The sequence below is a fragment of the Vanacampus margaritifer genome, chromosome 13, assembly GCF_051991255.1.
Source record: "Vanacampus margaritifer isolate UIUO_Vmar chromosome 13, RoL_Vmar_1.0, whole genome shotgun sequence".
Lineage (NCBI taxonomy): Eukaryota > Metazoa > Chordata > Actinopteri > Syngnathiformes > Syngnathidae > Vanacampus > Vanacampus margaritifer.
In genome coordinates, this window is record NC_135444.1 from 12,542,819 (window position 1) to 12,569,699 (window position 26,881).

At 41.2% G+C, this 26,881-nt stretch overlaps 2 protein-coding genes across 2 annotated transcripts; both read left to right on the forward strand.

Annotated features, from left to right (window-relative positions):
• Positions 1–196: 196 nt before the first annotated feature.
• On the forward strand, positions 197–7,293 carry haus5 (HAUS augmin-like complex, subunit 5). Its single transcript, XM_077583552.1, has 19 exons — positions 197–789; positions 869–931; positions 1,174–1,206; positions 1,589–1,613; positions 1,699–1,831; positions 1,915–2,074; positions 2,179–2,275; positions 2,474–2,559; positions 2,652–2,706; positions 2,796–2,923; positions 3,014–3,095; positions 4,137–4,279; positions 4,383–4,545; positions 4,612–4,692; positions 4,780–4,925; positions 5,541–5,637; positions 5,922–6,060; positions 6,168–6,300; positions 7,105–7,293. The coding sequence occupies exons 1-19, from the start codon at positions 692–694 to the stop codon at positions 7,202–7,204; spliced, it is 1,962 nt and encodes a 653-aa protein (XP_077439678.1). The 5' UTR covers positions 197–691; the 3' UTR covers positions 7,205–7,293.
• Positions 7,294–7,505: 212 nt separating this feature from the next.
• sin3b (SIN3 transcription regulator family member B) lies at positions 7,506–25,685 on the forward strand. Its single transcript, XM_077583551.1, has 19 exons — positions 7,506–8,104; positions 9,142–9,248; positions 9,401–9,554; positions 12,152–12,517; positions 12,636–12,791; positions 12,970–13,098; positions 13,221–13,310; positions 13,619–13,737; positions 14,436–14,649; positions 14,773–14,889; positions 15,981–16,219; positions 16,642–16,825; positions 17,580–18,495; positions 19,581–19,750; positions 19,828–20,001; positions 22,499–22,591; positions 22,684–22,778; positions 23,700–23,898; positions 24,178–25,685. The coding sequence occupies exons 1-19, from the start codon at positions 7,529–7,531 to the stop codon at positions 24,412–24,414; spliced, it is 4,335 nt and encodes a 1,444-aa protein (XP_077439677.1). The 5' UTR covers positions 7,506–7,528; the 3' UTR covers positions 24,415–25,685.
• Positions 25,686–26,881: the final 1,196 nt, after the last annotated feature.

The window sequence follows — 26,881 nt, forward strand, 5'->3', positions numbered from 1 at the left end:
TGCTCAAGGGACACATTTTTAATTTTAAAATAAATAATGTGCCACACGCACAGTATTTTATGATTTACTGTACTCAACTTGCTAGTTATTTAAATAAGTAAGTAAACAATTAAATAAAAATATTTTAATTAACCATTGGGGGGGGGGGGGTGCTGAATTGAGGCAATGACATTAAGGGAGGGTTGCCGTATGTGGACAAAGAACATAAGTTGTGGAAAGCTTTAGCAATATTATTTTAGCACACTATAGCAAATATTCTGGATACAACTTAAATATACTAATCAAATCATAGGTTGTCATGTAACTTATAAAACAACTTCTAATCATTTTTTTGGGGAGGGTGGGGGGTATGAACAATAGTCGCTCTTGAACCGGAGAGTGTAAAATCAAGTACTGGTAGTGGAAGGAAAAAGGGGCTGGGTCACCTTAGTCATGTGACCTGACATGTGACCAAAACTTAACCGTATCCCGGAAGTGATGAGATTGGGCGGGAAGTTGGAAGTTCAACGAATTTCTTGAATATAGAAAAAAAGAGAGAGGGAAAAAAAAGTCAGATCAGTTGTGTGTAATGGGTTTTCCTCATGCGAGTATGTAAGTACGACGTACTGCAACTATTAACTACAAACACCTCGTCGATAGTTAGCGTGCGCATCCAGCCAGATAGCTGGAATTCCAGTCGACGTCGAGCAGGATGGCGACGAGACACCTTGGACAGGATTTGAAACTTTGGGCAACAGAGGAGTTAAATCTTCCCGCAGAGAAACTGCCGCCTGACAGCTACTTCAAAACGTCAGTGTCATTTTATTGCATTATTATCGCTTGTAAGCTGTCACATCTGATTTGAACATAGCGCTGCTTTGCTTTCCAGGCTGTGCGTTGGGAAAGGAACGTCCATATGGAAGTATATCATCCACCACGTTTTCCAACAAAGGTTCGTCTTAAACATTTAAATTTCATGTAGTAATTGTTATACTGTATTATGTATCTCGTTGTTATATGGCGTTGGGTGGGCAGGGTCGGGGGTCATCCCCGTTTTAATGTGCTAAGTTACCATGTTACACATTTTGTGATATCGTATTGAACTTGTTATTTCTATTTGGTGTGGCAGGCTGGCAATAATATGTTTCCGTAGTTTACAACTGAACGCTCTCACGTTTTGTCTGTCTTTTCTAGGACTGTAAAGCTCAAGCGCGGCAATCTTCAGTGGTATCCTTTTGCCTCTTAACTGTCAATTTTATTAACCACGTAACTTGATTTGTGTTGTGAGACAACTACCCATATTGACATATTTTTGAATTTGATATACTTATGTTGGAATCCACAAGGAAAAACCAATCAATTGCGCAAACATGCAAGTTAGACCTTGCTCAAGGTCACTTCAACAGTAGTCAGGAAGCAAACTAGCACCCGATCACTTTCATCATGTACAAAGCAAGCCATACTTTGTTGTTGTCATTGAGTCAAGGTTACTATTAATGTATTTATTTTATTTTCAGTTTTACAGTCTGCTAAAGGAATTGCAAAACTAAATTTATATACATTGTTGTTGTATATATGTTGTTTAGTATTTTCTTTGACTATCGAAAAGGTACAAAGTGCTTCAAGACAAAGAGGTAGGCTACCGTAGGTTTCAAACTTCATTTGTTGTTATTATCCCCTAAGGACCAAGTTCATTTTCATGTTGTTTTGTGTTCTCAGGCGAAGCATTGTGAGGGCCAGAGTGTGGCTGCTAAACGGAGCGAGCTTCAGAAGAAGATAGAGCAGCTCAGAAGTGAGATTGGTCACCTGGACTCCGAGATAAAAGCAACTGAGGAACAGCTTGCCACGCAAGGTCAGTACATTGGTAACAACAAACACCCAAATGTAATTAGATGTGAAGAGATGACCTTTTCTTGTTTTCTCCCTCTTCCACAGAGCGGTCTATCAGTTCTACCTGTGCCCAGGTGGAGGACAGTCAGCACAGGAATTTGCTTCTCCAGGCCTTCAAGCAGCGCTGCGTGTCAGGTCGCAAGATGCTGTCAAGTGACATTCAAGAGATCAACGGCTGCTGTCGGGCTCTGGAGCAGATGGCCAGGTAAGGCAGAAGCCGTCTCCAGAAATGTGCCACTGTGCACTCACTCGTATAATCCATCAATTGCTTTTTTTTGAAGGATTAACTTTCATTATTCTCCATTGCAGGAAAGCAGAGGTTGAGGTGTTGTTTGAGAATCAGCTTTCCAGCAACAGTGACATTGACACGTTCCTCTTCGAATGTCCAGTTGAGCCACAAGTCCTGGTAAGATTCTTTACAATTCATGGTTAGTTCCATTTTTATTTAGGAACTTGGCACAGAAGAAAAAGCATTCAGTATTTTAATGGTTTTGATTTACTGATCTAGTTTTATAATTATTTTTCTAGTATTGAATTTAATGGAATCTATATGTGTACTTAGTTCTGGCAACATATCAACTGATGACTTCATGTCTTTCATTAGCGTCAAGTGAGAGAGCTGTGTAACAACAGGGTCCATTTTTACCAGTCTTTACAAGCGATTGAATTGAAAACGGCAGACACTGCACGGTGGGAGTCTCATGTTATATTGCTTATATCAAATAAAAAAAATCAACTGCTTTTTACGGCTTGGTTAATTTTCTCTCTCTCTGTCGTCGCAGTATGACTGGTGAGCAAAGGACTGCTGTGTATCAGTTCTGGCTAAGTGCTGTGGAGGTTGGTATTTTGAAACACTACAATATTGGAGTTCTTATGTACGTGTGTTAACGTTACATCAAATATATCACTGTTTGCTACGTGCTCAGAACCTGGTGGATGTTTATCCCCCAAACCACATCTTCTCTGCATTGCAACATTTGGCTTCCAAAGAGCAGAAGGCATTGGAGGCGAAAGTGTCCTCTATGGATGTTACTCAGGATGTGAAAGCTCTTGGGTATGCAAAGCAATAAGTTCATGCTAAAGTATTTGGATTTATGTGAAAGAGGTTTCTGTTGTGGGTTATTATTCGCTGTTTCTTTTATAGGTTCCATTATGAAAGCAATCATCTCATAGACATAACGGCAGAGGAGGATGACGACTTTCCGTCTGTTAAGGCCCTCTTACAGGTCGTTCTTACTAACACGATTAATAACAATTACCTCGACTTACGAGTGACCTGACTTATGAGTGTAAGATATGAGCTGTCGCTTCGCCAATTTTATTTATTTTATTTTATGTCTTTAAAAAAATTAAGTGACGCGCTCGCTAGATATGGTGGCGCCAAATTTACAAACAAGCAGGAGTTAGCAAACAGTGAACAATTCTTTTTTTAAAAAAAAAAAAAGAAAAGATGCCAAGTGCTTGTTTCAAGCTGTTTATTGACACTCCAAGTTAACGTTTACTTTAAAAGGAACCTCTATACCTTTGCTCTATATTATTAATTTGGTTGTTACTAACATAACTATTAGATTCCAAATTAAAGATTCTACAAAATGTATTTAAACTGGAAATGATTTTTGAAAAAGGAATCTCATAGTTATGTTAGTAACAACCAAATAAATAACATAGAGCAAACTTGTGATGACAGTCGGAATTCCTTTCAAAACTAAACATAAGAATAACATGTAGTGTATTTAACCAAACCATCAAGTCCATTAGCACCAAGTGCAAAAAGCTGTAGACAGGCTAACAATTAGCATGTATAAACTTTTGAACAAATTTTATTTGACACAGCATGCAACAATCCTCACATGTATATAATCTTTATTCTTTTTGAAAAATTGTTTTGCAGTTGAGATGGAAAGTCTGTACAAATCTACAGGTACTGTGATACCCTCCCAAATATACTTTTAAATTGTTATTTATTTGGTTTGGTTGTTTTTGTACCAAACCTCCTGCTTCCACACACACCAGAATGAGCAACATAACACCATGATGCGCAAACTGTTAAATACTTTTTTTTTTTTTAATTAAAATCAAATTACAAAATTTGCCAGCACTGGAACAGATTGATTGCATTTCATACATTTCAGTGGGGAAAGATGATTTGAGGTACAAGGGTTTTGGGTTACAACTGTGGCCACGTAACCAGTTGAACTCGTAAGTCAAAGCACCACTGTATTCATGTTTGGTGAGACATAGAGTCAATTCTGTTTATTCGATTGCAGGCTGCATGGCAAGAAGTAGAGGAGAGTTTTGTGGAATTATCCCAGACTCGCTCCAGAGTCCAGCAACTCCAGTGCCAGCTGGTGGCTTACAGGAAGCAGGCAGTACAGAAGCTGTCTTGCTTTGTTGATGATGCATTGGCACTGTAAGTCCAAAGTTCGGAACTCTTGGACAAACCGCCACAATAGCCGAGTTAATTGTTTAATCAAGTTTATGTATCGTTAATTTCTTGGTTATTGTGTGTGTAGGTCAGCTTTGGAACAGGAGCTTCAGCGTGTGATGAAGGTGGCAACCAGGGATCATATTCAAGAATGGTGCATCCGGCTTGACCAGCATGCTAGAAGCCGACAGGAGGCGATCCGCAAACTTCACAGCCAGTGGCAGAAAATTATGGACTTCAGACATCTAGTGGTGAGACTTGATGGACAATGTTGTGATTCATTCATTCATTTAACTTGTCATGCTGTGTCTGGTCAGGTCCTCAAACAAGAACATCTTAGAAGTCTGATTAAGGCAAATTCATCAACTAAAACGGAATTAATCCGGACGCACAAGGAGGTATCTTCTCCGTCTTTGATACCACGCTTTGAATAATGCAAAATTTTAAAAATTACATTTTTTTTATTTTATTTGTCTTTGTTTTAGCTACAGGATTTTCTGGAAGGCAAGGTGGTGCCAGAGTGCAACGATATCATCGTTGCGGCCAACAGCATTAAGAGCGCCATCTCAAAGGAGGTTATACAGATGGGCACCGTTTCGCTTCAAGCTCTGGACCGGAGGACAGTTGATGGGTAAAAACATGGAGCTCAGCGTCAAATGTGTGTCAAATGGCTGCAATGTTTATATACAGTGGAAAGTGTAATTGCATGGTCCAAAAATCATGGCTTATTATGAACCTTGATTTAAGTTTAAGTATTCTTGTGTAGGAAAAACAATAATTGGCCTATCATACTACATAATTAACTCTTTGACTGCCAGACGTTTTCAGAAAAGGGATGCCGTGGGTGCCAGCCGATTTAAAGCATTTTGACTGATCTTTCAAGGTCCACAGAAAATTATGTGTTTGGACTATGGAAACACACATACTACCAAATGAAAGATTGGACTCTCATCTTTCATCAGAAAAAAAAGTTTGTTTCTACCTTATTCCGTTTTTCAGTAATCAACAATAGAAAATGGTTAGTTTCACCTCTGTTTTGAAACAAACGTCTTTTAACGTCTTTGGCACTCCTCCCTAGGATTTTACTAAACATTATTTAACGTTTTTGGCAGTCAAATAGTTAACCCTGCATTTAATTGTTTTCATTTCATGGCTAGTTTTGAACAGAAGTCAACTAAATCTGATTTCTTGATGAAGTTTAAATCCAACCAACGTAGTCAAATTCTCTGCATATTTTTCGCTGCAGAATGCAGAGAATTCCGGCATCGTGGCTGTCCATCTATCGCTTGCAGTCGCCGACCTTCAGCAGCCTGTGTCAGAACATGGCGTTCCCTCTCTACAGGGTGAGCGCATAACACTTCCATCTGTCGCGAGCAAATTGTGACCGACTTTTTGTTCTCACGCTAAACAGCTCTCCGTCGTTTTGGATTCACGAGTCAGCGGTTTACAGTATGACTCAAAAAGTAAAACTTGTGGTGTCGTGGCCCCGCCAATAGTTTGTTTTGATTGCTAAATTTCATATTCATTGGTTTGTATTTGATTGTAACATGAACATATAAAGACCCCCCCCATCCAGTATGTAGATTTGACATTTGTTGTGGAATTCCATTTGATCGTTTTTATCAAGGGTCCAGAAGAGTTGTGCGCCCAAGCGTGCAGTGACCAGCTCGAGTGGCGTTTTCTCTGTCAGTTACTACAACTTCACTCTACCACCCTGCGGACATCCAAGGAGGCGGCGGCGCGGCTGCCTGCATCCGATCACAAAGGTAATCAAAATAAAGCACTGAGCGTTTTATCGAGACGCATACAAGTTTGTACAAAAAATACTTTTGAATTGTATTGTAACTATTCTTTGTCTTCATGCATTTTTAAGCCTTGCTGTCCAGGGTAAAAGAGGAAGATAAGAAATTGCAGAAGTCTTTGGTGCCAAGGGCCAACATTCTTACCCAAAATTGTGCAGAAAGTCTTTCTTATGCAAAGAAGGTTGAAATGGCCATTTCTGACTGGTGAGACACGTTGCTAGACACCTACTGAACACTCCTGAGGTTCAGCCATTACGTCTGTCAATTATACAGCACCGACCTTTTGGAAACTAAGCACTACTTTTTGCTACTGGTTAATGCAAAGTGTTACCAGATTGATAAACCCTTTTGAAATTAGCCCAACGTACCTTTAATATGTTGTTATTGATAATTAATGATACTCACCTATGTGAAGACACTGAACGAGTTAATGATTTCTGACATTATCAACAAAGATATTACAAGGTTGGAAATAGGCATTGCTTTATTTCTGTAAATCTCTGCAAGTGTTTACATTTTCAAATGATCACTTTCACATTACCATATACCATACCACTTACATTACCGTACGTAGGAAATCACAATGTCCCATCATTTGGGGTACTATTTTTAGAACAGACCTGTGGACTACTGGTGGTTCTTGGCTGTGACCTCCATTTTGGTGACCCCTGTTAAACAGTCTTTACACATCCAGCATCTTTCTAGAAATATGTTTGACTTTGTATTTTCTGAAATTGTTTTACACTTCAGTGAATGATTATTGACTGAAGAAAAAAAATGTTTCATTGGACAACATGGTTAAAAATATTATGATTGATCTGTTGTTTTAGCCTGTAACGTCATCCGTAACTGAAGCATTGTATGATCACAGATCATAATGAATGCATGAACCACAATCATGTTTTATACAACATTTCTTTGCATTCTCATATGTTGTCATCACGAGCATTTTCCATATTTGTTTGTTAACTTCTTCATGTGTGTCTTTGTGTGGGTTCACACCCGTAGGTGGAATCAGCCAGCACAGCATGTCCTACCTGATGTCCGCAAGGGAGGATTGACTTTTCAGGAGTGGCTAGAGAGATGGAAACTAGCTGCCAAAGCCTAGATGAAAGGAGTTGCATTTGTGTGGCAAAACTCTGTTGGTGTTGATTTTAAAAAGAAAAATATGCACTAATAAAATATTAAATACACGTTCATCATTTGTTGTTGTCTTTCTTGGAATGAAAATCCTTCGGAACGTTTGCGACCGCAAACGAAGCTTAACGATGCCGATAATTGCGATGTAGTCTAGTGCTCGGTTCGTTGTTAAACTTGGTTGTAAATGCATGTACGCTGTGATTTCTTATGAAGGAACACGGCTCCTTTGTAGCAGTGTAGGGGGAGTGGAGCGTTCTCATTCTTGTGAATTCAGCTCCTCCCATCTCCGCGCATGCGCACTGGAATTCTTCACTCCCTTTTTTTCCCTCACTTGACTCTGGCTTCCGGACGACGAGAAACAGCGCTGCCGCCGAATTTAAAGAGACAGGCGATAGTTATTTTAAACACGATAAACGGCAACCATTGTCCCTCAGCTTTTTTCCCCCTCCTCAGATGCGTCTCGACTCCGTTCGCTCAATTCGACGATGTTCCGCCAAAGTCTCGTCGAATAACAGCTTGTCTGTCATCTGCCTCCACTCGCCTGGATTTTCCGTCCGTTAGCGCCTTGCAGAGCGAGACTGCCCGAGCCAGGCAAAGTAGTGTTGCTTTGCTCGCTGGCTCGCTGGTGGTGGCAGGCTGGCTCCCCGACCGAGAGGACGCTTTGTCGGCTAGCCAACCCGCCGAAGCGACACCGAAGCTTCCCTCGCAAGTTGGGCTCCCGCAGCCTCCCGTCGCCGGGCTCATGGCGAAGATCCAGGCGCACAGCACGGCGAAACAAATCAACCAAATTCAAGACAAGCCTTTCGTTATAACACAAAAGCAAGTGCAGCAGCAGCAGCAGCAGCAGCAGCACTTCCAGAAGCTCAAGGTAAGAAGACAACAGCAAAGGGGGAGGAAAAGTCCCCTCAGAGTCACAACCATTTTGTTTTATTACACCGGGCTTGCCTTGTTTGAGGCACCGAACGTCGAGACGAGTGAAAGCGTTGCTGGCTAAATAAGATCACTGGCCTATGAAAAGTAATTCATTTCTCAACAGCACAACATTAATATTCAAGCATAAATGTGGAAAGTGTGTTTTGTGTGAGCGGGCGTCACAAGTGACAGTCGAGTGACACAGTTTGCGCTACTTTCTCATTTCACTATGTCATTGGCGGCCACGGAGAGCAAATGTGAACTCGAAAAAAGCTCGCTTGTGGGAAGTTCCTCCTTGTTCCTTTTTTCAGCCACCCTGAACAAAGTGGAGGACGTCAGTCAGGCTAGCTGAGAGAAGCTACTCCACTTGATTAGCAGCTTCTTAACACGTTTATTCGTATTGCAGTGTTTGCATTTTTTTTGGTGCCGTGTGGTGGTTAAAATGGGCGAAGAATAAACCTCGAGTGTCAAAATGTGCATGCGTGTGTAGGTGGTCGAGGAGTTATTATCGTCATTTGACTGGCTAATGCTAACACGAGTAGCCCAGCAAAGATATCTGACAATGCTTTGTGCGAACAAACACTATTTCGTCGTAACCTAATCCCAAACTTGCTCGTAGCGAATAAAGAAAGACACGAAGCAGTGAACAAAAGCCTCCTGGCGTGTTTTGGTAGCCACGCATTCATTTATATATTTATTTACTTCCTGTACACCGCGTACAGCTGTTTACTTGAGTATTTGTTGATAGAGATTTGGGATTGGAGAATGACTATATATGCCGCGTTCAGAACATACCATTGAGGAAATTCCGCTGTGCATTTGTGTGTGCTCGCGTACAAATAGTCGCGGTCATTTGCTTATGGAGCTAAATATGAAGCGTACGCTGTTGAACTGCAGCAGAGCTGATTCAGCATCCGGCTTCGTTATCTGACCGTGCCAAAATGCTTCTGTAGTGTGCTCAATGCTTCAAATGTTCTCGATGTGTGGTTGCAGGTTGAAGATGCCTTGTCATACCTGGACCAGGTTAAAATACGTTTTGCAAACGACCCTGGCATATACAACAAGTTTCTCGACATCATGAAAGAGTTCAAGTCACAGAGGTATTTCCCATCTGTCTACTTCCTGAGCATCAACTTAACATGCAAACGTTTAGGATTGTGATGTTTGTTTGCAGGACTATATTTGAGTTACCCATTTCAGTATTTTATAGGTTTGATTGATCTTTCTTTTTCTTCTCCTCTGTTCTCTGCAGCATTGACACTCCAGGAGTGATAAATCGAGTGTCACAACTTTTCCATGGACACCCCGACTTAGTATTGGGCTTCAACGCCTTCCTTCCGCCAGGGTATCGGATAGAGGTCCCAAAAAATGGAATTGCCTTCCTTCAGTCACCTTTCTCCACACAGGTGAGAGAGTAGCCACTTTCATATTCCATTCCTGGTAAATTGGCGCTCAGATGCTATAATTAGATGCATGGCCACATCAGTGTGACAGTGACAGTCGTTTCTGACACAACTTGTGTGGTAAGTGAGTCCATCCATCCATCCATTCTACCATCCATTTATTTTCTATCCATCTTATCCTCTTCAAGGGTTGCGGGGATCTGGGGCTCATACCAGCAGACATCATGCAAATAGCAGACCACACCTTGCACAGGTTGCCAGTCAATCACAGGGCACATATAAAGACAGACAACCATTTACATTGTCACTGATTGTGAACTGAACCCACACAGCCTGCATGTAAATCTAGCAAATCTACCAATACACCTTCAGTGACATGCACACAGAGTCTTGGGTCCTAAACTTCTCACTCTAAGGTCATAGCTGGTGGCGCCCAAACTCTTTTTCTATCTTTGATACGATGTCGAAAAAATTTGGTAAGTTCTTGAATGTGCTTTAAACCGCCCCCTCCTGCCTTGGTCGCTTGCATTCTGGGTAGCTAGCTGGTAAAAGGAAAAAAAAGCTGGCTTTGATGACCAATGTGTTTTAGTCAATACTATGCAATAGACTTAACTGTAACAATATAGGCCACATACAGTATGCAACACTAAATCTGTAGTTCATGTTTTGATTAGTGCGAACGGGATCTTTGGTTCATATGCTACGTTAACACTATAGTTAGAGAGAAAATGATATGCACACTTTGGAATTTCTTAAATTTCTGCACAAATTGATCATGAGATGTCGTCGGATCATCATCTGAATCGTAAGAATAAGCAAACTGCTTAAAGTTTCAACTCTAGCCACTAGAAACCCCACCTGTTAACAAGTGTTCCTTATCAAGCATTGCCTAATGTATGGCACGCTTCGCTGAAAAGAGCTCCCAGAAGACCTAAGATAAGAATCGTTGACTTGTATGAAGCTGAAAAGGGTTACAAAGTATCTCTAAAAGTCTTGCTGTTCATCAGTCCAAGGTTTGACAAAATGTCAATAAGTGGAGAAAGGTCAGTGCTCTTGCTTTTCTTTTAAGGAGTGGCTGTCGTGTAAAGATGATTGCAAGAGCGCATCACAGAATGCTCAGTGAGGTGAAAAAAAAGAAAGAAAAAAAAGCAGCCCACAGCAGGGGTCTGTAAGGTCCGGCCTGCGGGCCAAAATCGAGTGGTTCCAAAGAGGGCAGGAGGCAGGATTTTAAGATGGTGAAGTTAGCAAGAAAATACTTCCTTTGGAAAATACTTCCTGCCATCAGGGCAACCCACTTTTATGCAAAAAAACAACATTGGGTAGGTCGTATTTTTTTCTTCTCTTCTGCACATCCATGTTTTTTTTATTCAGAGCGCTTCTTTGATTGGCTACGATCCGTTCACATCACATGAAGATTCTTGGTTGTAAATAATGGTCACATTTAAAATTTAAGATTGTTGGCCTGACTCGTTTTGGACTCTATTATCTGGACAAATTCTCTCTTAAGACTCCTCAGACACAAGGACAATCTTATCGGACAATCTTAAACTATAAGTATAAGATAGTTGGGTGTTTCACGTCCTTAGTTGGGAAGGAGTCAAATTGGGACAAAACAGCCCAAATGTCTTCATGTGAGTAACCGAACTTCGAGAAATCGTCAAACATTAAACCAGAATGTTTCATGGGAGAACACAGAGGAAGCTGTTGCTGTCTGAGAAAAACATTACAGCATGTTTGAAGTTGATTAAGAGCACTTGGATTTTCTACAACACTACTGGCAAAATATTTTGTGGACAGATGCAACCAAAGTGGAAATGTTTGGGAAGAAGACACAGTGCCGCGTGTGAAGAAAAAAAGGCACAGCGCACCAACATCAAAACTTTATCCCAGCTGTCATGCATGGTTTTGGGTATGCTTTGCTTCCTCAGGGCCTGGACAGCTTGCGATCATCAATGGAAAAATCTATCAAGATATTGTGTAGGAGAAGTTGAGACCACCTTCCCAAAAGTTGTAGCTCAAAAAAGGATGGGCGTTGTAATAGAACAATGATCCCAAAACACAGAAGCAAAACCAATAGAATTGTTTCAGAAGAAGCAAATACATGTTGTGGGGTGGCCCAGTCAAAGTGTTCAATTTCAAGATTTTCAAACATTTCAAATGGGCTTTTTGTGCGATCCAACAGGCTGTGAATGTGAACATACAAAGTTGAATTTGCTTTCATACTCTCCAGAAAGTTAGCGAACCACACTCAACTCTGTCTTGTGTTGTGTGGACTTCTTCGACTTGTGAAGGGCTTTTTGGGCTCTTGAGCTGCTCAGTGCACCAATTTGGCTCTGTGCTGTTGCAACGCTGCATTGGTGGCGTAAAGTTGCTTTTCAGAGCTTTTTTGGTTATAAGCGCTGCTTGTTAAAGTGCACTTGTAAGTACCAAAACAAAGCAGTAAAGCTGAATGTTGACACTCAACCACATGAGAGGGCTGTTTATCCGCAACCATATTAACATAACACTTTGGTGTTGGTTCATTATCCGGATTAATGCACTTTTTTGGAAACAAAACAAACAAATAGTAAGTAATGGACTTGACTTTGTCATCTATTCAGGTGTCGCCCGGCCAACAGGGGAAGACTGTCAGCACCTCCACTGTGACATCAACCTCCGGTGTGTCCGCCGCCACCTCTGAAGCCGGACCAGCCAATACCAGTGACGCGAAGCCAGCCTCAGCTGAGTCCCTATCTTCCTTAACGTCTTCAGCCGGGCCCCCGGAAAATGCCAGCAGACTGTCCCTTCCCTTGGCAAGCAGAGAGAATCAGAATCCGGCCGCCACCTCGTCAGTGTCCCCGCCCGCCTCGGAGACCAGCCCGGTCGAGTTCGACAGTGCCATCAGCTACGTGAACAAGATCAAAAACCGCTTTCTGGACCACCCGGAGATCTACAGAGCCTTCCTAGAGATTCTTCACACTTACCAGGTACTACTTGCTCTGAGAGCTGTCTAAGTTACTAGTCATGGCTTTGATGTGACCTTTACGTCTTCACTAGGACTAATGTGAATTTTGATAATACTCTCATTTGCTTTCCACCTCCCAGAAGGAGCAGCTGGAGGTGAAGGAGAGCCGGGGCAGTCGAGGTACCTGTGGGATGACTGAAGATGAGGTCTTTTCCAAAGTTGCCAGTCTTTTTAAGGGACAAGAGGACCTGCTGGCCGAGTTTGGTCAATTCTTGCCTGACGCCAAAAGATCGCTGGTCAGTAGAGAAGGAGCAACATTTGCATGCCCCCTTTGGTCCCTCCATCAGTCTGTAAAATGCCATGCCGATAACCTTATCTTCTTAATGAGTTAGACACGTAGCATTCATACGAATCTATTATTCTATTTAATTGATATCCAGCCCAGTGACACATGATGCAATTTGTTATCAATAGTTCACGGGGAACTCACTGACGGGAGCGAAAGAGCAGCTGAAAAGACCAGAAGATGACGACCTGATAACCAAACAGAATAAAAAGAGGCCCAGACCCATACTGCTGCCCCACATGTCTCCACTACTCAAGGTAGTGCACTCGAGTAGTTTACTACTTGTTTGCCCATTTATAAAGCAACTTAGAGATACAGCACATCGTATGTCTGTACTTCGGAGCATTTCAACATGACTTCTTTTTTCCCCTCCCTAAAGAAAAAAATGAAGTATTCCTGTACCAAAGACCAGTCCATCGCTTCAGTTGGCAAACATGGAGTCTTGCGAGAGTTCTCCTTCTTTGATAAGGTGAGGAATTTTTGACCTTCGTCCATGGCAGATTAGTGCTGTCTACAGATTCTATAGCAGCGTTGGGCAAACTGAGTCCCCGAGGGCCGGAGTCTCGCTCGTTTTGGAGGTTTCCCCCTTCCAACACAAGCTGATTCCAATCAACAGGATCGTTATCAGGCTTATGCAGAGCTTCCTGATGAGCTGATCATATATCAGCTGTGTTGGAGAAGGGACACATCCAAAACCTGCAGGACTCCGGGCCTTCGAGGACCAATTTTGCCCACCCCTGTTCTATAGCATCGGTGTCAATGTGATTCGCCCCTCAGGTTCGCCGCCTGTTTAAAAGCCAGGAAGTGTATGAGAACTTCCTGCGCTGCATTGCCTTGTTCAACCAGGAGGTGGTATCTGGAGCTGAGCTACTTCAGCTGGTCACTCCTTTCCTGGGGTAAGTACAAGTGGAAAATGACCCATGTAGGGCAATCGACTTAAAAATATAATGTACCACTACATCCATCCGTTTTAAAAGTACAGTTTGACATTTTAACTGCCATACTGCAGCTCATCATGCATGACGCGCTCTACAAGTTATTTTACCATGGCTGCGGTCAAGCCAGTCTCAAATCTAAAAATTTAAATCTTCCCAGCACCCACTATGATTTCACTCGTAGACTTACAGTACTTCTGTATATTCTGAACCACGGTAAAGTGCTAAAAAAAGATGTGACTTAATTTTTTGATTTCACACAAAGATTGGTCTTACCTGTTAGATCTGCGTCTACTCTAACGATCGAAATTGAAATCAAGGAAATCTAGCAAGCTCAAATCTGAGTTTCAGGTCAACAGTAACCTCCAAACTTGGGAAGAGTAAATTCCAAAATAAAAATATATCAGATTGTTGGTGGATTCTTATATTGCATTTCAGAATGCCTTGGACCGTGTGATTGTAAAGCTATCACAAAAACGTATAGGTAACGCATTTCTGTATTATAGAAAAAAGCAATATGCGGCACTAATTTGTAGCATGTTTCTCCCACGACAGTAAATGGCCTAACAGTATTAAGTAATAAAAAAATTAAAAAAAAATTATACAGTGTCTGGAATTCCGATATTTGTCACTCATGATTGAATCCAAACGCTTTCCAGGAAGTTTCCCGAAGTGTACACACAGTTCAAGTCCTTTTTGGGAGACAAAGAGCTCTCTCATGCCATGTCGGGCCTGTCTGATCGCTACATGGAGGCAGGAGGAGGCAGGGAGGTGGATTATGCCTCTTGCAAACGCCTGGGCTCCAGCTACAGAGCGCTGCCCAAGACCTACCAGCAGCCTAAATGCAGTGGGCGCACTGCCTTATGCAAAGAGGTGTGTCCACTTGCTATGCAGTTACTGTAACGATATTTAATTGACAGATAAATGCGAGGTACACAACATACAATTCTCTGCACAGAGAAACCTGCCACTGATGGTTTGCACTGTTGTGTTTAGGTGTTAAATGACACCTGGGTGTCATTCCCCTCCTGGTCAGAGGACTCCACCTTTGTCAGCTCCAAGAAGACTCCTTATGAGGAGCAGCTGCACCGCTGTGAGGATGAAAGATTTGAGGTACTACAGACAGTAGATGTTCTTCATATGTATATATTTGTATAGTATAGTATGCAGCAAATGTATCCATCTCAAGGAACGGACATTTTGCCACTTGCTGTCGACTGAAGAGGACATCACGGTTGCTCAGGCAACTAAAAATCACAGCTCATCTGTTTTCTGAAGCTGAGCTGTGATTGGTTGTTACCTGAGAAACTATGATGTCATCTTCACTCGACAGCAAGTGGCAAAATGGCCGCCTGCTGATATTTATCAAAACTGCTGGATTTTGCTGCTTACGCAATATTAACCAGAATACCGTATTTAGACTAGTGGGGCTACATAGAACATATTATTGTAAAAAAAAAAAAATCTTTGGGGGGGGAGGTGACTTGACCCTTTAAATATACTCCAGCGATCCCCCACACTATAAATTCAAACGTATCTTACATGACCCTTTTAAAATAAATGTCTTAAAGATGATTTAATTTTGAAAAAGATGCACCGCAAGTGTGAGAAAGCTGCCACCTGTAAAAATGTCTTTTTACTAATGTTATATTAGCCATCCTCTTACATTTTTGACTCTGTGATGCATAGCTCCTTATTTAAAGGGATACTTGACTCATTGAGCCATTTTCAACAGTAAGAAGATCATATTTTGTCTATAATTAATGTGATAACTTCATTATTTTTCATGTACAATTAATATCTTTAAAAAGGCATTTTCCCACTTGCTGTCGACTGAAGATGACATCACCTGTGCTGAGGAAGTAGGTAATGACCAATCATTTGCTGACCAAACCCAGAAAACAGGTGAGCCGCGGTTGGTCGTTACCTATTTCCTCAGCACAGGTGATGTCATCTTCAGTCGACAGCAAGTGGAAAATGTGTTTTTAAAGGTAGTAATTGTACGTGAAAAATAATCAAGTTATCAAATTAATTCTGGACAAAATATTAACTTCTAACTGCTGAAAATGGCTCAAAGAGTCAAGTATCCCTTTAATTACAGTACGTATATTGCAAACAATGTTTTTTGGTGCGTGATTTGACTGCACAAACTGAATGAAGGCAGTTTTAATCAAACTACTTTAAAATCTAACTCTCCCCACAAGTTGGATGTTGTTTTGGAGACCAACCTGGCCACCATCCGAGTGCTCGAGAGCGTCCAGAAGAAGCTGTCGCGACTCTCGCCCGAGGACCAGGATCGCTTCCGGCTAGACGATTGCCTGGGCGGCACCTCCGAGGTCATCCAGCGCCGGGCCGTGTATCGGATCTATGGTGACAAGGCCCCCGAGATCATCGAGGGGCTTAAGAGGAGTCCGGCCACGGCAGTGCCTGTGGTGCTCAAGAGGTCAGAGCTGTTTTTTCGTCTTCACTGTCAGTCAGATATACCAATATGACTTATACTGTAATACTGAAATTGATGCTCTAAGAAAGTAATAATGTAACAATACTTATGATCGTGCTGTATAAGACACAGTTCTCTGGGATACAGTACACTAATACATCACAAAACTGCCACCTTTAATATATACAGTGTTTTTGTCTTTTAGCAGGTGGAATGTTTGATAGCGGTCTTTTTAGATTATGTGAAATATGTGTGCCTAATATTATGGCCGTTGTGTATTATGCATACAGTATATTATAGGCATGCTAAAATGTAACTTAAAGGCTGCCGTCTCAGCCGACTGTGAAATCTGCCGTAGGTACAGTGGTGCTCACATTACCATGTTAAAGAGGCTTTGATTGAACCTCCATTGTTGTTGTTCACAGGTTGAAAGCCAAGGAAGAGGAGTGGAGAGAGGCCCAGCAGGGTTTCAACAAGATCTGGAGGGAGCAGTATGAGAAGGCCTACCTCAAGTCCCTGGACCACCAAGGAGTCAACTTCAAACAGAATGACATGAAGGCCCTGCGCTCAAAGAGTCTCCTCAATGAGATAGAAAGCGTCTACGACGAGGTAAACGCATTTGTCTTTCGGCTACTCGCAATCACCTAGCATCTGAACACCATTTAGCTTAACATTTTGTGAAATGTTCAGCGCTGCACCATAATACACCCACATAATTGAGTCATAATAGGAAAGTCTGGCTCGTTACTCCTTAGCGTCTTGTCCACGTCCAATGATGAGCTCTTGCAGATTTCAATCATGTTATTTATTTATTTTTGTTTGCTGTTTAACGGGTTTAATCCATGAAATAATGTTTGTTTAATGCCTATTAAATTCATTTTACTGTGCAGACTTCCATTCACACCCGTGCATTATTGTGTTACCGGCTCGGTCTGTTGTCGGAGGTCCACAGCATAATTTGCCTCAAAGTGATTTTTGAATTTTGTATGAGTAAGTTTGTACGTGTAAACCATTTGAGGCAGCTGCTGTGTGTTTGACCAAACGGAGATTCCCATCCCCAGAGACTGCCGAATTCCTTCATCTTTGCATAAGCACAGAACAAAAAAGAATAGAGTGAGCCTTTTGTAATTCCCTTAATGGGAAAATTCCGGTTTTATAACAGCAAAGTGGACGATAGCAGAATAAAATAAAAAATAAAAAATCAGGCAAGGAGACTGAATGATGAAAATGAAAAGTAAATAAACTTCTCTTTTTTCTTTTCTTTTATTTTTTTACACTTCTGCTTCACAAAATAGCATGACAAAACGTATTTGAGAGGCTTGATACAGCCTATTTAAATCTCATCTTGGCGCATGTGTTTTAGCGACAGGAGCAGAGCACAGAGGAGGGAGGCGTTGGCCAGCAGTCCCGCAACGGCTCCAGCGCGGCGGCGGCGGCGGCCAGCGAGCCTCACATGGTGTTTACGTATGACGACAAACAAGTCCTGGAGGACGCCGCCGCGCTCATCATCTACCACGTCAAACGCCAGCCCACCATTCACAAAGATGACAAGGACCACATCAAGCGCATCATCCAGCACTTCGTCCCCGACCTGTTCTTCTCACGCCGCGGGGAGCTCAGCGACACGGAGGATTGGACTGATGAGGAGGCGGAGCCAGACGAGGGAGGAGAACGAGGGCTGAGCGGAGCAGCGACGACAACGACGACAGGACCACCACCACCACCACCACCACCAGCAGCAGCAGCAACAACAACAGGAGGGAATGCTAATAATTCTGATGCGACAGGAACAGCAGCTACCGGCAGTCAGTCTCAACCTCAACCAGCCCAAGGTCAAGGCCCGGCCCAAAGCCAGCAGCAGTTAAACAATGAATCCAGAAGGAGGCGCTGCAGCCCGTCCCAACCGCCGGACACCGAGGCTTGCAGCACTCCTGGCAGCAGCAGCCAAACTGTGACCCCCACCACATCCATCCCTGGATCCACACCTATGGAGGCCAGTTCGGGCGCCACTGCTGAGAAGGTGGACCTGCGTGACCCCGAAGCAGAGCACCAAAAGGAGCTGGACGATGTCTATAACCTGTTCTACGTCAACAACAACTGGTACTTCTTCCTCCGGCTGCATCAGACTCTATGCTCGCGCTTGCTGCGAGTGTACCGGCAGGCCGAGCGGCAGCTGCTGGAGCACCGCGCCGAGCAGAGCAGGGAGCGGCTTCTCGTGGCCGAAGGGAGGCGGGAAAAGGCGTGCGACCTCGCCATGGAGCTGCGCCTCAAACAGCCAAGTAAGTTGGATAAGCCTCTTATGAGCATATCTGTTGTTGGTATCTTCACAGTTATCTAATGGATTGTCCTTAAGGCATGTTTGTCTATTGGCTGGCAAGCCAACTTAACCCTGACCCTAATGAGGACAAGCAAAAATATTCTGTTGGACCAGGGGTCAGCAACCTTTACTGTCAAAAGAGACATTTTAAGCCAAATAAATAATCAAAAATCATTTTAAGAATATGATGAACTAGTTAGAAGCTGCTCCAGAACAGAAAAATATGCCGCATCCAATACTTTGAGATTCATTTTCTTGTACCTTTCGTCTTTTGTTGTTATTGTAATGTTCAGACTTTTCTCCCTTTCTGTCAACTTTCTGACGTGTTTGGTCATTTTATGGACATATGCCTCTCTTCTTCCTTTTTTGGACATTTTATTGCTTTTTTTGTGCCTTTTTTGCTGTAAAATTTCTGACATTTTTGTGGACATTTTATGGTCATTTTCATTATTTCTTCTTTAGTTTTTGGAAATGTTATGGTTGCTTTTTGAACATTTTCTTTTAGGCTTTTTTATTTTACTTTATTCAATTCTCTGACATTTTTGGCAATCTCATCTATATTCTATGGCAGTCTTCTGCTTTTCCTCTTCCTTTTTGGGCATTTTTAGGTATTTAAAAAAATATATATATATATATACTGTATACTTTTAGTCTCTCTTTTTCCTGACAACTTAAAAATGAGGGCTCTCACATTGAATATGTAATCATTAATTAATTTAAAGAATATTTTATCTAAAAAATAAATCTGTAAAAAAAAAAAAAAAAAGAATTTCTACTAATTATTTTTTAGTGATACACAGGAGAGCGACTACAGAGCCACATGTGGCTTCAGAGCCGCATACTTGTTGACAGGTTGTTAGACCAAAATATTAGAAACAGGTCTTAGTAAAAATCAAATGCAGTGAAGTGCAAATATGGTCAACGATTCACACTCTAATTCACACTTGTGGACATTTTACAGTCTTCAACAAACCCAACATGGGTGTTTTTGAAATTTGGGAAGAAGCCCACGCATATAGTATATTTTATGTTTATTTGTGTGTGCAGGTGAGGTGGAGTTAGAAGAGTACTACCCAGCTTTCTTGGACATGGTTCGCAGCCTGCTGGATGGCAACCTTGACTCGAATCAGTACGAGGACACACTGCGGGAGATGTTCACCATTCACGCCTACATCGGCTTCACCATCGACAAGGTCATCCACAACATCATCCGGCAGGTAGGATACACATACTGCACCATTGCTACCAGTGTGATGCCTCTCATGTCTTAACTTGAACTGTCGTGCGATTCCAGCTCCAGCACCTTGTGACTGACGAGGTGTGTCTGCAAGTGGTGGATCTGTACCTTGCGGAGAGGAAGAGAGGAGCCGCCGGGGGGAACCTCTCTTCTCAGTGCGTGCGAGCCGCCTGGGAGACGAGCTACCAGTGGAAGGCTGAAAGGGCCATGGCTGAGGAGAACTGTTTCAAGGTCAGAGTTGATGAAAAGTGTAAAAGACAGAAATTTGGACACATCTCTTGACCTCATCATATTGTACAATCGACTCTTGGCACATACTGTAACAACTTGATGTTATATCTGTTGCGGATAGTGCAGTTTACCTTTTTCCAAATAGGTGAAATATGACAGCCTTGTACTCATAGCCTCATGTCAACTGCCAAGTATGAGGTTTAAAGGACGTGCATGGAAATAAGAAGTGTTTTCACATCGTAGTTTGCGAGGCAAAATCTGCATTTTGCTATTTACGCCACACCAGCTAGTTAGCAATGAGCTTTGGCTAGCTAGTAGCAGGGTTATTATAGTTTGGGAATTTTTCATTTTAGTTTTTAAATTTTGTTAGTTTTCAAGGTGGTTCTGTTAGTTTTTATTAGTTTTAGTTATTTCATAAATGCTTAGTTTTTAGTTTAGAAAAAAAAAAGTGTATTACTTGTGAGCAATATTTAAAAAACCATGGGAAAAACGTCATCTGAAGGTGCTTTTCTATTGGCTGCTGCTAGATGACATCACTATTCCGGTCAATTATCAAAATAAATCAACTTAAAATCACATTTAAAATCATCCCCTAAGGCTCATGCATTACATTAAATTTATTACCAAAGACTAAAACAAAGGACATTTTTGCTATAATTAGTTAGTTAGTTAGTTAGTTAGTTTTGTAAACATAAAATGTAGTTTCAGTTATTTTTTGTTTTTTAAAAAGCATTTTCGTTTTTATTTCTTTTGTTAACGAAATTGTTTTTTGAATTTTAGTTTTTTCATTAGTTTTAGTTAACTAAAATAACCTTGGCTAGTAGTGCGGCTAAACGTTACAGAGTCGCTACATTTCTGACAAGTATTCGTCTCACAAAGGGATATCGAGGGCGGGGCGGTGAAGACATGCTAATTGCTAAGCTAACCTAAAATTGACACAGTGCATTTAACATTGAAATTAAGTGCTTGGGTCACTGAGTACACTTTTCACAGAAGTCCGGATAGAACCACTTTAAAGCAGAGGACATCCAGCTTTGAACAAGAAAATTGCAGGCAAATTAATAAGTGTCTGGACTCTTACGAGAAAAGCTACTCGATAAACAGAAGTTCTATATGCTGAGTCGCTGACATATGCTGTGCCACGACCAGGAGTGGCCTCTAAGGTTAAAAGGATATCAATATAGTATAAATATAATTGTAAGTGATGTTTAGTCATGAGTTTAAAATGTGACTTTTGAGTTCTGCATAATATTAAATGTTCTTAAAATTACATTACATTACAGTACTGTAGATCTTATTTATTATAATGATATATTTAATCAATTTAGCTTTGCTTCTAGACAAGAAAATTCAGTTTACTGTTAAATACAATGTGAATTTTGTCACCCCATCCTTCCATTTTCTACCACTTACCCGCTGTCGGGTCACGGGGGCAGCAGCTTTAGCAGGTAAAAACTGTTAATTTTATGTGTATTTAAAAAAAGAAAAAAAAACATTCATTGTCATTTTTATTTAATAAAGCCCTTGCTTCAGGTCCCTGTGATTAAGCTGCAAAGAATTGCTCCACAAAGTTTTTGCTCCTCAAATGAAGTCATTGATTCGCCAAACTGCTCTGCAAAGAAAAATATATATATTTGTAACCTTGAAAGGGATATAATTTGTTTTTCCTGGAGCGATATGGATGGTTGTGTGCATATTGTCATCTTAATTTCAGCAGCGTTTTAAACTTAGCTTAAGAGTATGTGCAAATTCACTGTCACAGCACACAGCAAAATCTGCACTCTGAACTCCACCCCAGGGCAGATTATTCATCTGAAACCCCTCAAGGGAAAATAGAGACGACAGAAAGGTTCTCTCCCGGTATTGTTCCAGCGAAGTGATTACGCTATTGAACCGCCAAGGCTGAGTGTTTGTGACCGAGTAACCAGACCTGATCAGCAGGAGATGAGCCAACCTATGGAATGCACTCAAGCCGCTGTTGATGATTTTTGCACTCGGACGGAGATGTTTAAGAAAAAGTAAAGCAGAAGTGTAATCATTTCTATATTAGCATTTACATGCTTAAATGTCTCTCAATGAAGCAAGCACAGCATAATGTGTTTTTTTTTTTGGGGGGGGGGGGGGTACAGTAAAATTTGTGTTTGTCTGATGTATTATTCTATATTATGCAATATGTATGCACACAATATCCAGCAAATCTTTGTATTCCAAAAATTTAATTATTTTTAGTTCATACGTCACTTTCTTGAATGAGTCTATTTCTCCTTTTTAAGTCAATGTTTTTGTGCACTACAGAGTCCAGAAAAGCAGGTTGAGACACTTTTTTTTTGTTTTTTCTTTGTTCTCAATTGGCTGGCGATCGTAATGAGGATAAGCGGTGTAGAAAATGGACGGATGTATTTATTCACTAGGAAACTTTTAATGGCTTTAAACCCCAGCTCAATCTCTCTTTCTTTCTTTTTTTAATTGGAGCTAATGACCTTTTTCATTTCATCAGGTGATGTTTATTCAAAACAAGGGGCAAGTGACAATGAGCATTGAGCTGCAGGACACTGAGGAGGCCCAGGCTGATGACCCCTTGGACATTCAGGTCAATAAATGCATTAGATATACATATTTTTAAAGCATAGCATCAGGTCGTGTGATTGGTCCAATTAAATCATGTCATTGATGTTGTTTCAGTGCTTGTCCAGCTACATGGAGCAGTTTGTTGGAACTGAGTCGAGTCTGTGTTCGCAAGTAGACGGCTACTTTTTCAAACCTGTTTTTCTTCCCCGGTAAGCATGTTCAGCTCGTTTTTGGTTTAATATTTGGTGACATATCATACACAGTCTGTTCTCATATGCTGAGCTTCACTTATTTCACGGTTTAAAGCATTTTATCATTACTAGAGATGTGAACCTCACGTTATATTTATCACGATATTGTGGGGAGGTTGGTGATATTAAAATAAAAATAAAAATCATGCTACAGTGTAAAAACTCACGATATTGCCCCTAAAAATTTGTAATGCATTTGCCGGTATGACTGATTTATATGAGTGGTACCGCAGTGGCCAAAAACATTCCTAATTAAAATTAAACTGCACTAATAAACTAACCATCAGAGGGTGCTAGAACTACAAAAATGGAATACAACCTCACCTTTTTAACAACTTTTAATAATCGTGACATGGCGGCGACGATATTGTGGCAATTTCAATATCACGATATTGCAGTTATCGTTACATCCCTAATCATTACACAATAACGGAATAGTCTCAATTTGTTCCAAGGACACATACAGTAGAGTTGCCATTCTAAAACCGCTATTAAAAGTACAGGCAATGTTTGTTTGAAATGCACAGAACAGGACATTTTACATTAACTGTCATTCAAGGGTAGAAATAAATAACCACGGGAATTTATAAATGTGTAAAAAAACACTTAAGTCCAAACGTTATTGATGAAATGCTTTCAGGTTGTCATAAAATAAATGACAAAGATGTGACGTCATGCCTTGATGTCAGTTGGATTATTATTATTATTTTTATTTTGAAAGGCTTGTGTTGGGGTAATATTAACTAGTTAGTTAACTAGTTGGTTAGCTAGTAAGCAGGATTTGTGTGTTTTTGTGTGTGTGTGTGTTGTCTTTATTTTTGTGTTCTGGTTTTGAAGTGTCCTCCTGAGAAAAGCTTAACGGTTGTTGGTCTTCTGTAGGAACCTTCGCCGTTTCCGGCGTTGGCAGGTGCGCCAGGTGGAGGCGATGCGCTGCAGGCGAGAGTGGCACCGGCAAATGGGCGTGGAGAACGCCGGCAGCCTGGACTGCCGCTTCAAGCTCAACACTCACAAGATGGTGTTCGTTATGAACTCCGAGGACTACATGTACCGCAGGGGAGCGCTGGTCAAGGCCAGGAAGGTACCTGTGGCACGTTTACTTTCTTGACGGAAAATCTCAAATCTGTGATAATGATGATTTTATTTCAATTTGGTCACAAATGTTACTTGTTTTAAAAATCTGGCGCATTTTTTTGTTCTGCCTGTCACTTGCTAGATCAACCAAAAATGTATTCATTAAAAACGCATTTTGGACCTATTGGTTGGAATTTGATACTTATAAATGTGCCTGCAATTTCCTTTGCAAGCCTTTTGGAGATTGACTGCTTTAAACAATGTGGCCCCGTCTTTCCCGCCGCAGTCTCAGCACCGAGTAGCGGCGAGCCAACACGAGCGCCTGGCCAAGTGGCACCGGGGCTGGCGGGCCGAGCACGTGACGGCCTCGGCCGAGCGCGGCGTCCACAAATGGCTGATGGGAGAGGACGAGGAGGACATGATCCCCTGCAAGACCACCTGCCTGTCCACGGAGCTCAAGGGGCAGGCGGTCAACAGATACCGCGTCCATTACACCGGCAGCAAAGTCCCCGCCTCGCCTTAAGAGGACGCGCGCATACAGAGGTTACATGCATGGACATTCTTACACTAAATAAACAGTGCAGTACTTGTGTACCTTCTCCCACGTGTTCACTCCCTCGTGCGGAGTGGGCATGCTGGGAGAAAAAGTCATAAACAAGTGTGGACTCGTGGGTAAGGGGGGGGGGGCACGAGACACCCTCTCACTCAACATCAGCAGTATCGTCTGGCACTAAAAGTCAACAAGACTTGACCACATAATGGAAATAGTTTCAGAAATGTGAATGTCTGTTTCATTTTTCTTTTTTTCTTTTTTTCCTTTTTTTTTTTTTTTAAATGAAAGTCTCGTGTAGTTTTTAGCTTGTAAAGCCAGATAGCCTTTCTGCTTGTTGGTGGATTTAATGCGCGTTTTTACAAAGGAGTTCATGGTATAAACGCGCGTATGTATGTTTGTGTGTCCTGTACTTCATCATGACAAGTATGTGCATATGTATTTTTTTCTATATACAGTATGCATTTACATCTGAAGATCATGTGGTTCTCTCAGTGTTTGCTGTTGGCCAACTCTTGATGTTTGCGTTAATTTCTCCCCCCCCCCAGCCCTCTTTTTGTATCGTAGCTTAAACACGCTATCAGCGGGCCAACAAGGAGCCCTACAAGTTGATTGGTTTAATACTGAAATTATGTATCATAATCTTGATTTCACTGAATGTTTTCTTTGTGTGGTCTGATCCCCCCCCACCCCCCATTTTTTCGTTTTTGCATACTGACATTGAAAATAAAAGCAAAAATATCAGTGTTAAAATAGAATGTATAACATTTATCCTGTATCAGTTATCACAAAATAAACAACTTAGTTGTGACCTTCTTAGACGTTAATGGACACGTCTTGTCTGCAGCACTGTTTAACGAAGCCAAACCAAATCTTTATAGGAGTTGTGAGCACATCTGCTTCACAATTATGAGGTTCTGGTTTGGACTCTCAACTGCGGCCTTGTGTGGTTCTGCCTATGCTTGTGTGGGATACTTTTCGCTACGCTCCAAACACACCCATGTTTGGTTCAGCGAAAACTCTTAAATTGTTCATAGATGTGGATGTGAGTATGAATGGTTGCGTGTCTACCTGTCCACGATAAACTCTCAGCCAAAACCAGCTAAGAAGTTCCAGATCACGTGTGACCCTAATGAGGACAAGCAGTGTAAAAAAAATAATGGATGGATAGATATTTATGTTTGGAGTTTCTTTATACACTACACTGCTAAATAAAATATTGAGTCTTGCTATAGCCAATGCCACTTCTTGCCACTCATGTGTTTCACATATCACGGTGATGGGAATCTTGCAGATTGTGGCCCAAAACAGCAGGTACACCAAATACCATGCAAAAGTATTAGTACACTATTAAATAAATACCGCAGCAATGTTGATTAAATAAGTGAGCATTAACTGTCATCTAGCATAACAGTTTTGCATTAAACCTTGTGTGGAATTGTATTGTGCGTGTTCATATTACGGTAAAACAGCAACAAATTTAACCAAACCTTAAATTTATTTTATGAGATTTTTTCAATAGAAGTTGGTCAACAAGCGGAGGGACAAGAGAAAGGTCATTTTAGGGGGTTACTCAATGACTGTTAGGCTTTTTAAATACTGTATTTAGGAATTAAATTTTGAAACATTGTCTCAAACCAACGGTAATTTATGCAAGTACAATGTTTATTTTATGCATGCATAAATTATTTCAAATGCGGGAGAGGGGGGCAGTAAATGTCCTAAAACTCTGGAATATAACTTCTTACACATGTATATTTAATAGTTACAATTTGTACATATTAAATTGAAAATGTCAAATATAAAAGTACATATAAGTTTGGAAGCCATTAAATATTTTGGGGGCGATAACAGGCCTCAATTTGCTGAACGCATGCGCAGTGAACACATTTCCGAAACCGCGTTTTTCCTTGATTGATGGATTAATGGAGATTTTGGAACTCAACTCACGGACATTTGCATTCATGCTGAGTTATGTTCCGTTCTTCTGTATACAATGTACTGGTAAGTTAATATTTAACTTAATAATAATAATAAATAAAGAAAAATACTTCTCGAGGGGACGGGTATTGTACAGTATTGCGCTTTGCTAGCTAAAACAAGTGTGTGTTTATGTATTTATATTGTTCGGTTTTCCTGTTAATTCGTCGTCTTCCGCTTGCATTTGCTTCTGCGTAAGAAAACGTCACTGCGTTATTTTCGTCCATTAAAGAAGTATTAAACAATTAGACAACTAATTGTGATAAGAGTAAATGGTCATTATTGTAAGGCTGCCCTCAAGTGTCACAGAAACTAACTGCAAGTTGAGCTCAAAGCTCGAGCTGCCGTTGAGAAAGTTAAATGGTGTCTGATTTGCCGTTAAAAAATGATATTTTGCTTCGTTTGGGAGTTGCGTTGTTGGGTTGTATGAATTAGCGTACTTATGGGAGAAATAAAGTTA

Coding starts and splice junctions, on each gene's coding strand:
- sin3b (XM_077583551.1), top strand. CDS start 7,529: ATGCGCACTGGAATTCTTCACTCCCTTTTTTTCCCTCACTTGACTCTG. Junction 13,099..13,220: donor ACATGTCTCCACTACTCAAG/GTAGTGCACTCG, acceptor CCCTCCCTAAAG/AAAAAAATGAAGTATTCCTG. Junction 16,826..17,579: donor TAGAAAGCGTCTACGACGAG/GTAAACGCATTT, acceptor CATGTGTTTTAG/CGACAGGAGCAGAGCACAGA.
- haus5 (XM_077583552.1), top strand. CDS start 692: ATGGCGACGAGACACCTTGGACAGGATTTGAAACTTTGGGCAACAGAG. Junction 932..1,173: donor CACCACGTTTTCCAACAAAG/GTTCGTCTTAAA, acceptor TGTCTTTTCTAG/GACTGTAAAGCTCAAGCGCG. Junction 2,924..3,013: donor CAGGATGTGAAAGCTCTTGG/GTATGCAAAGCA, acceptor TTTCTTTTATAG/GTTCCATTATGAAAGCAATC.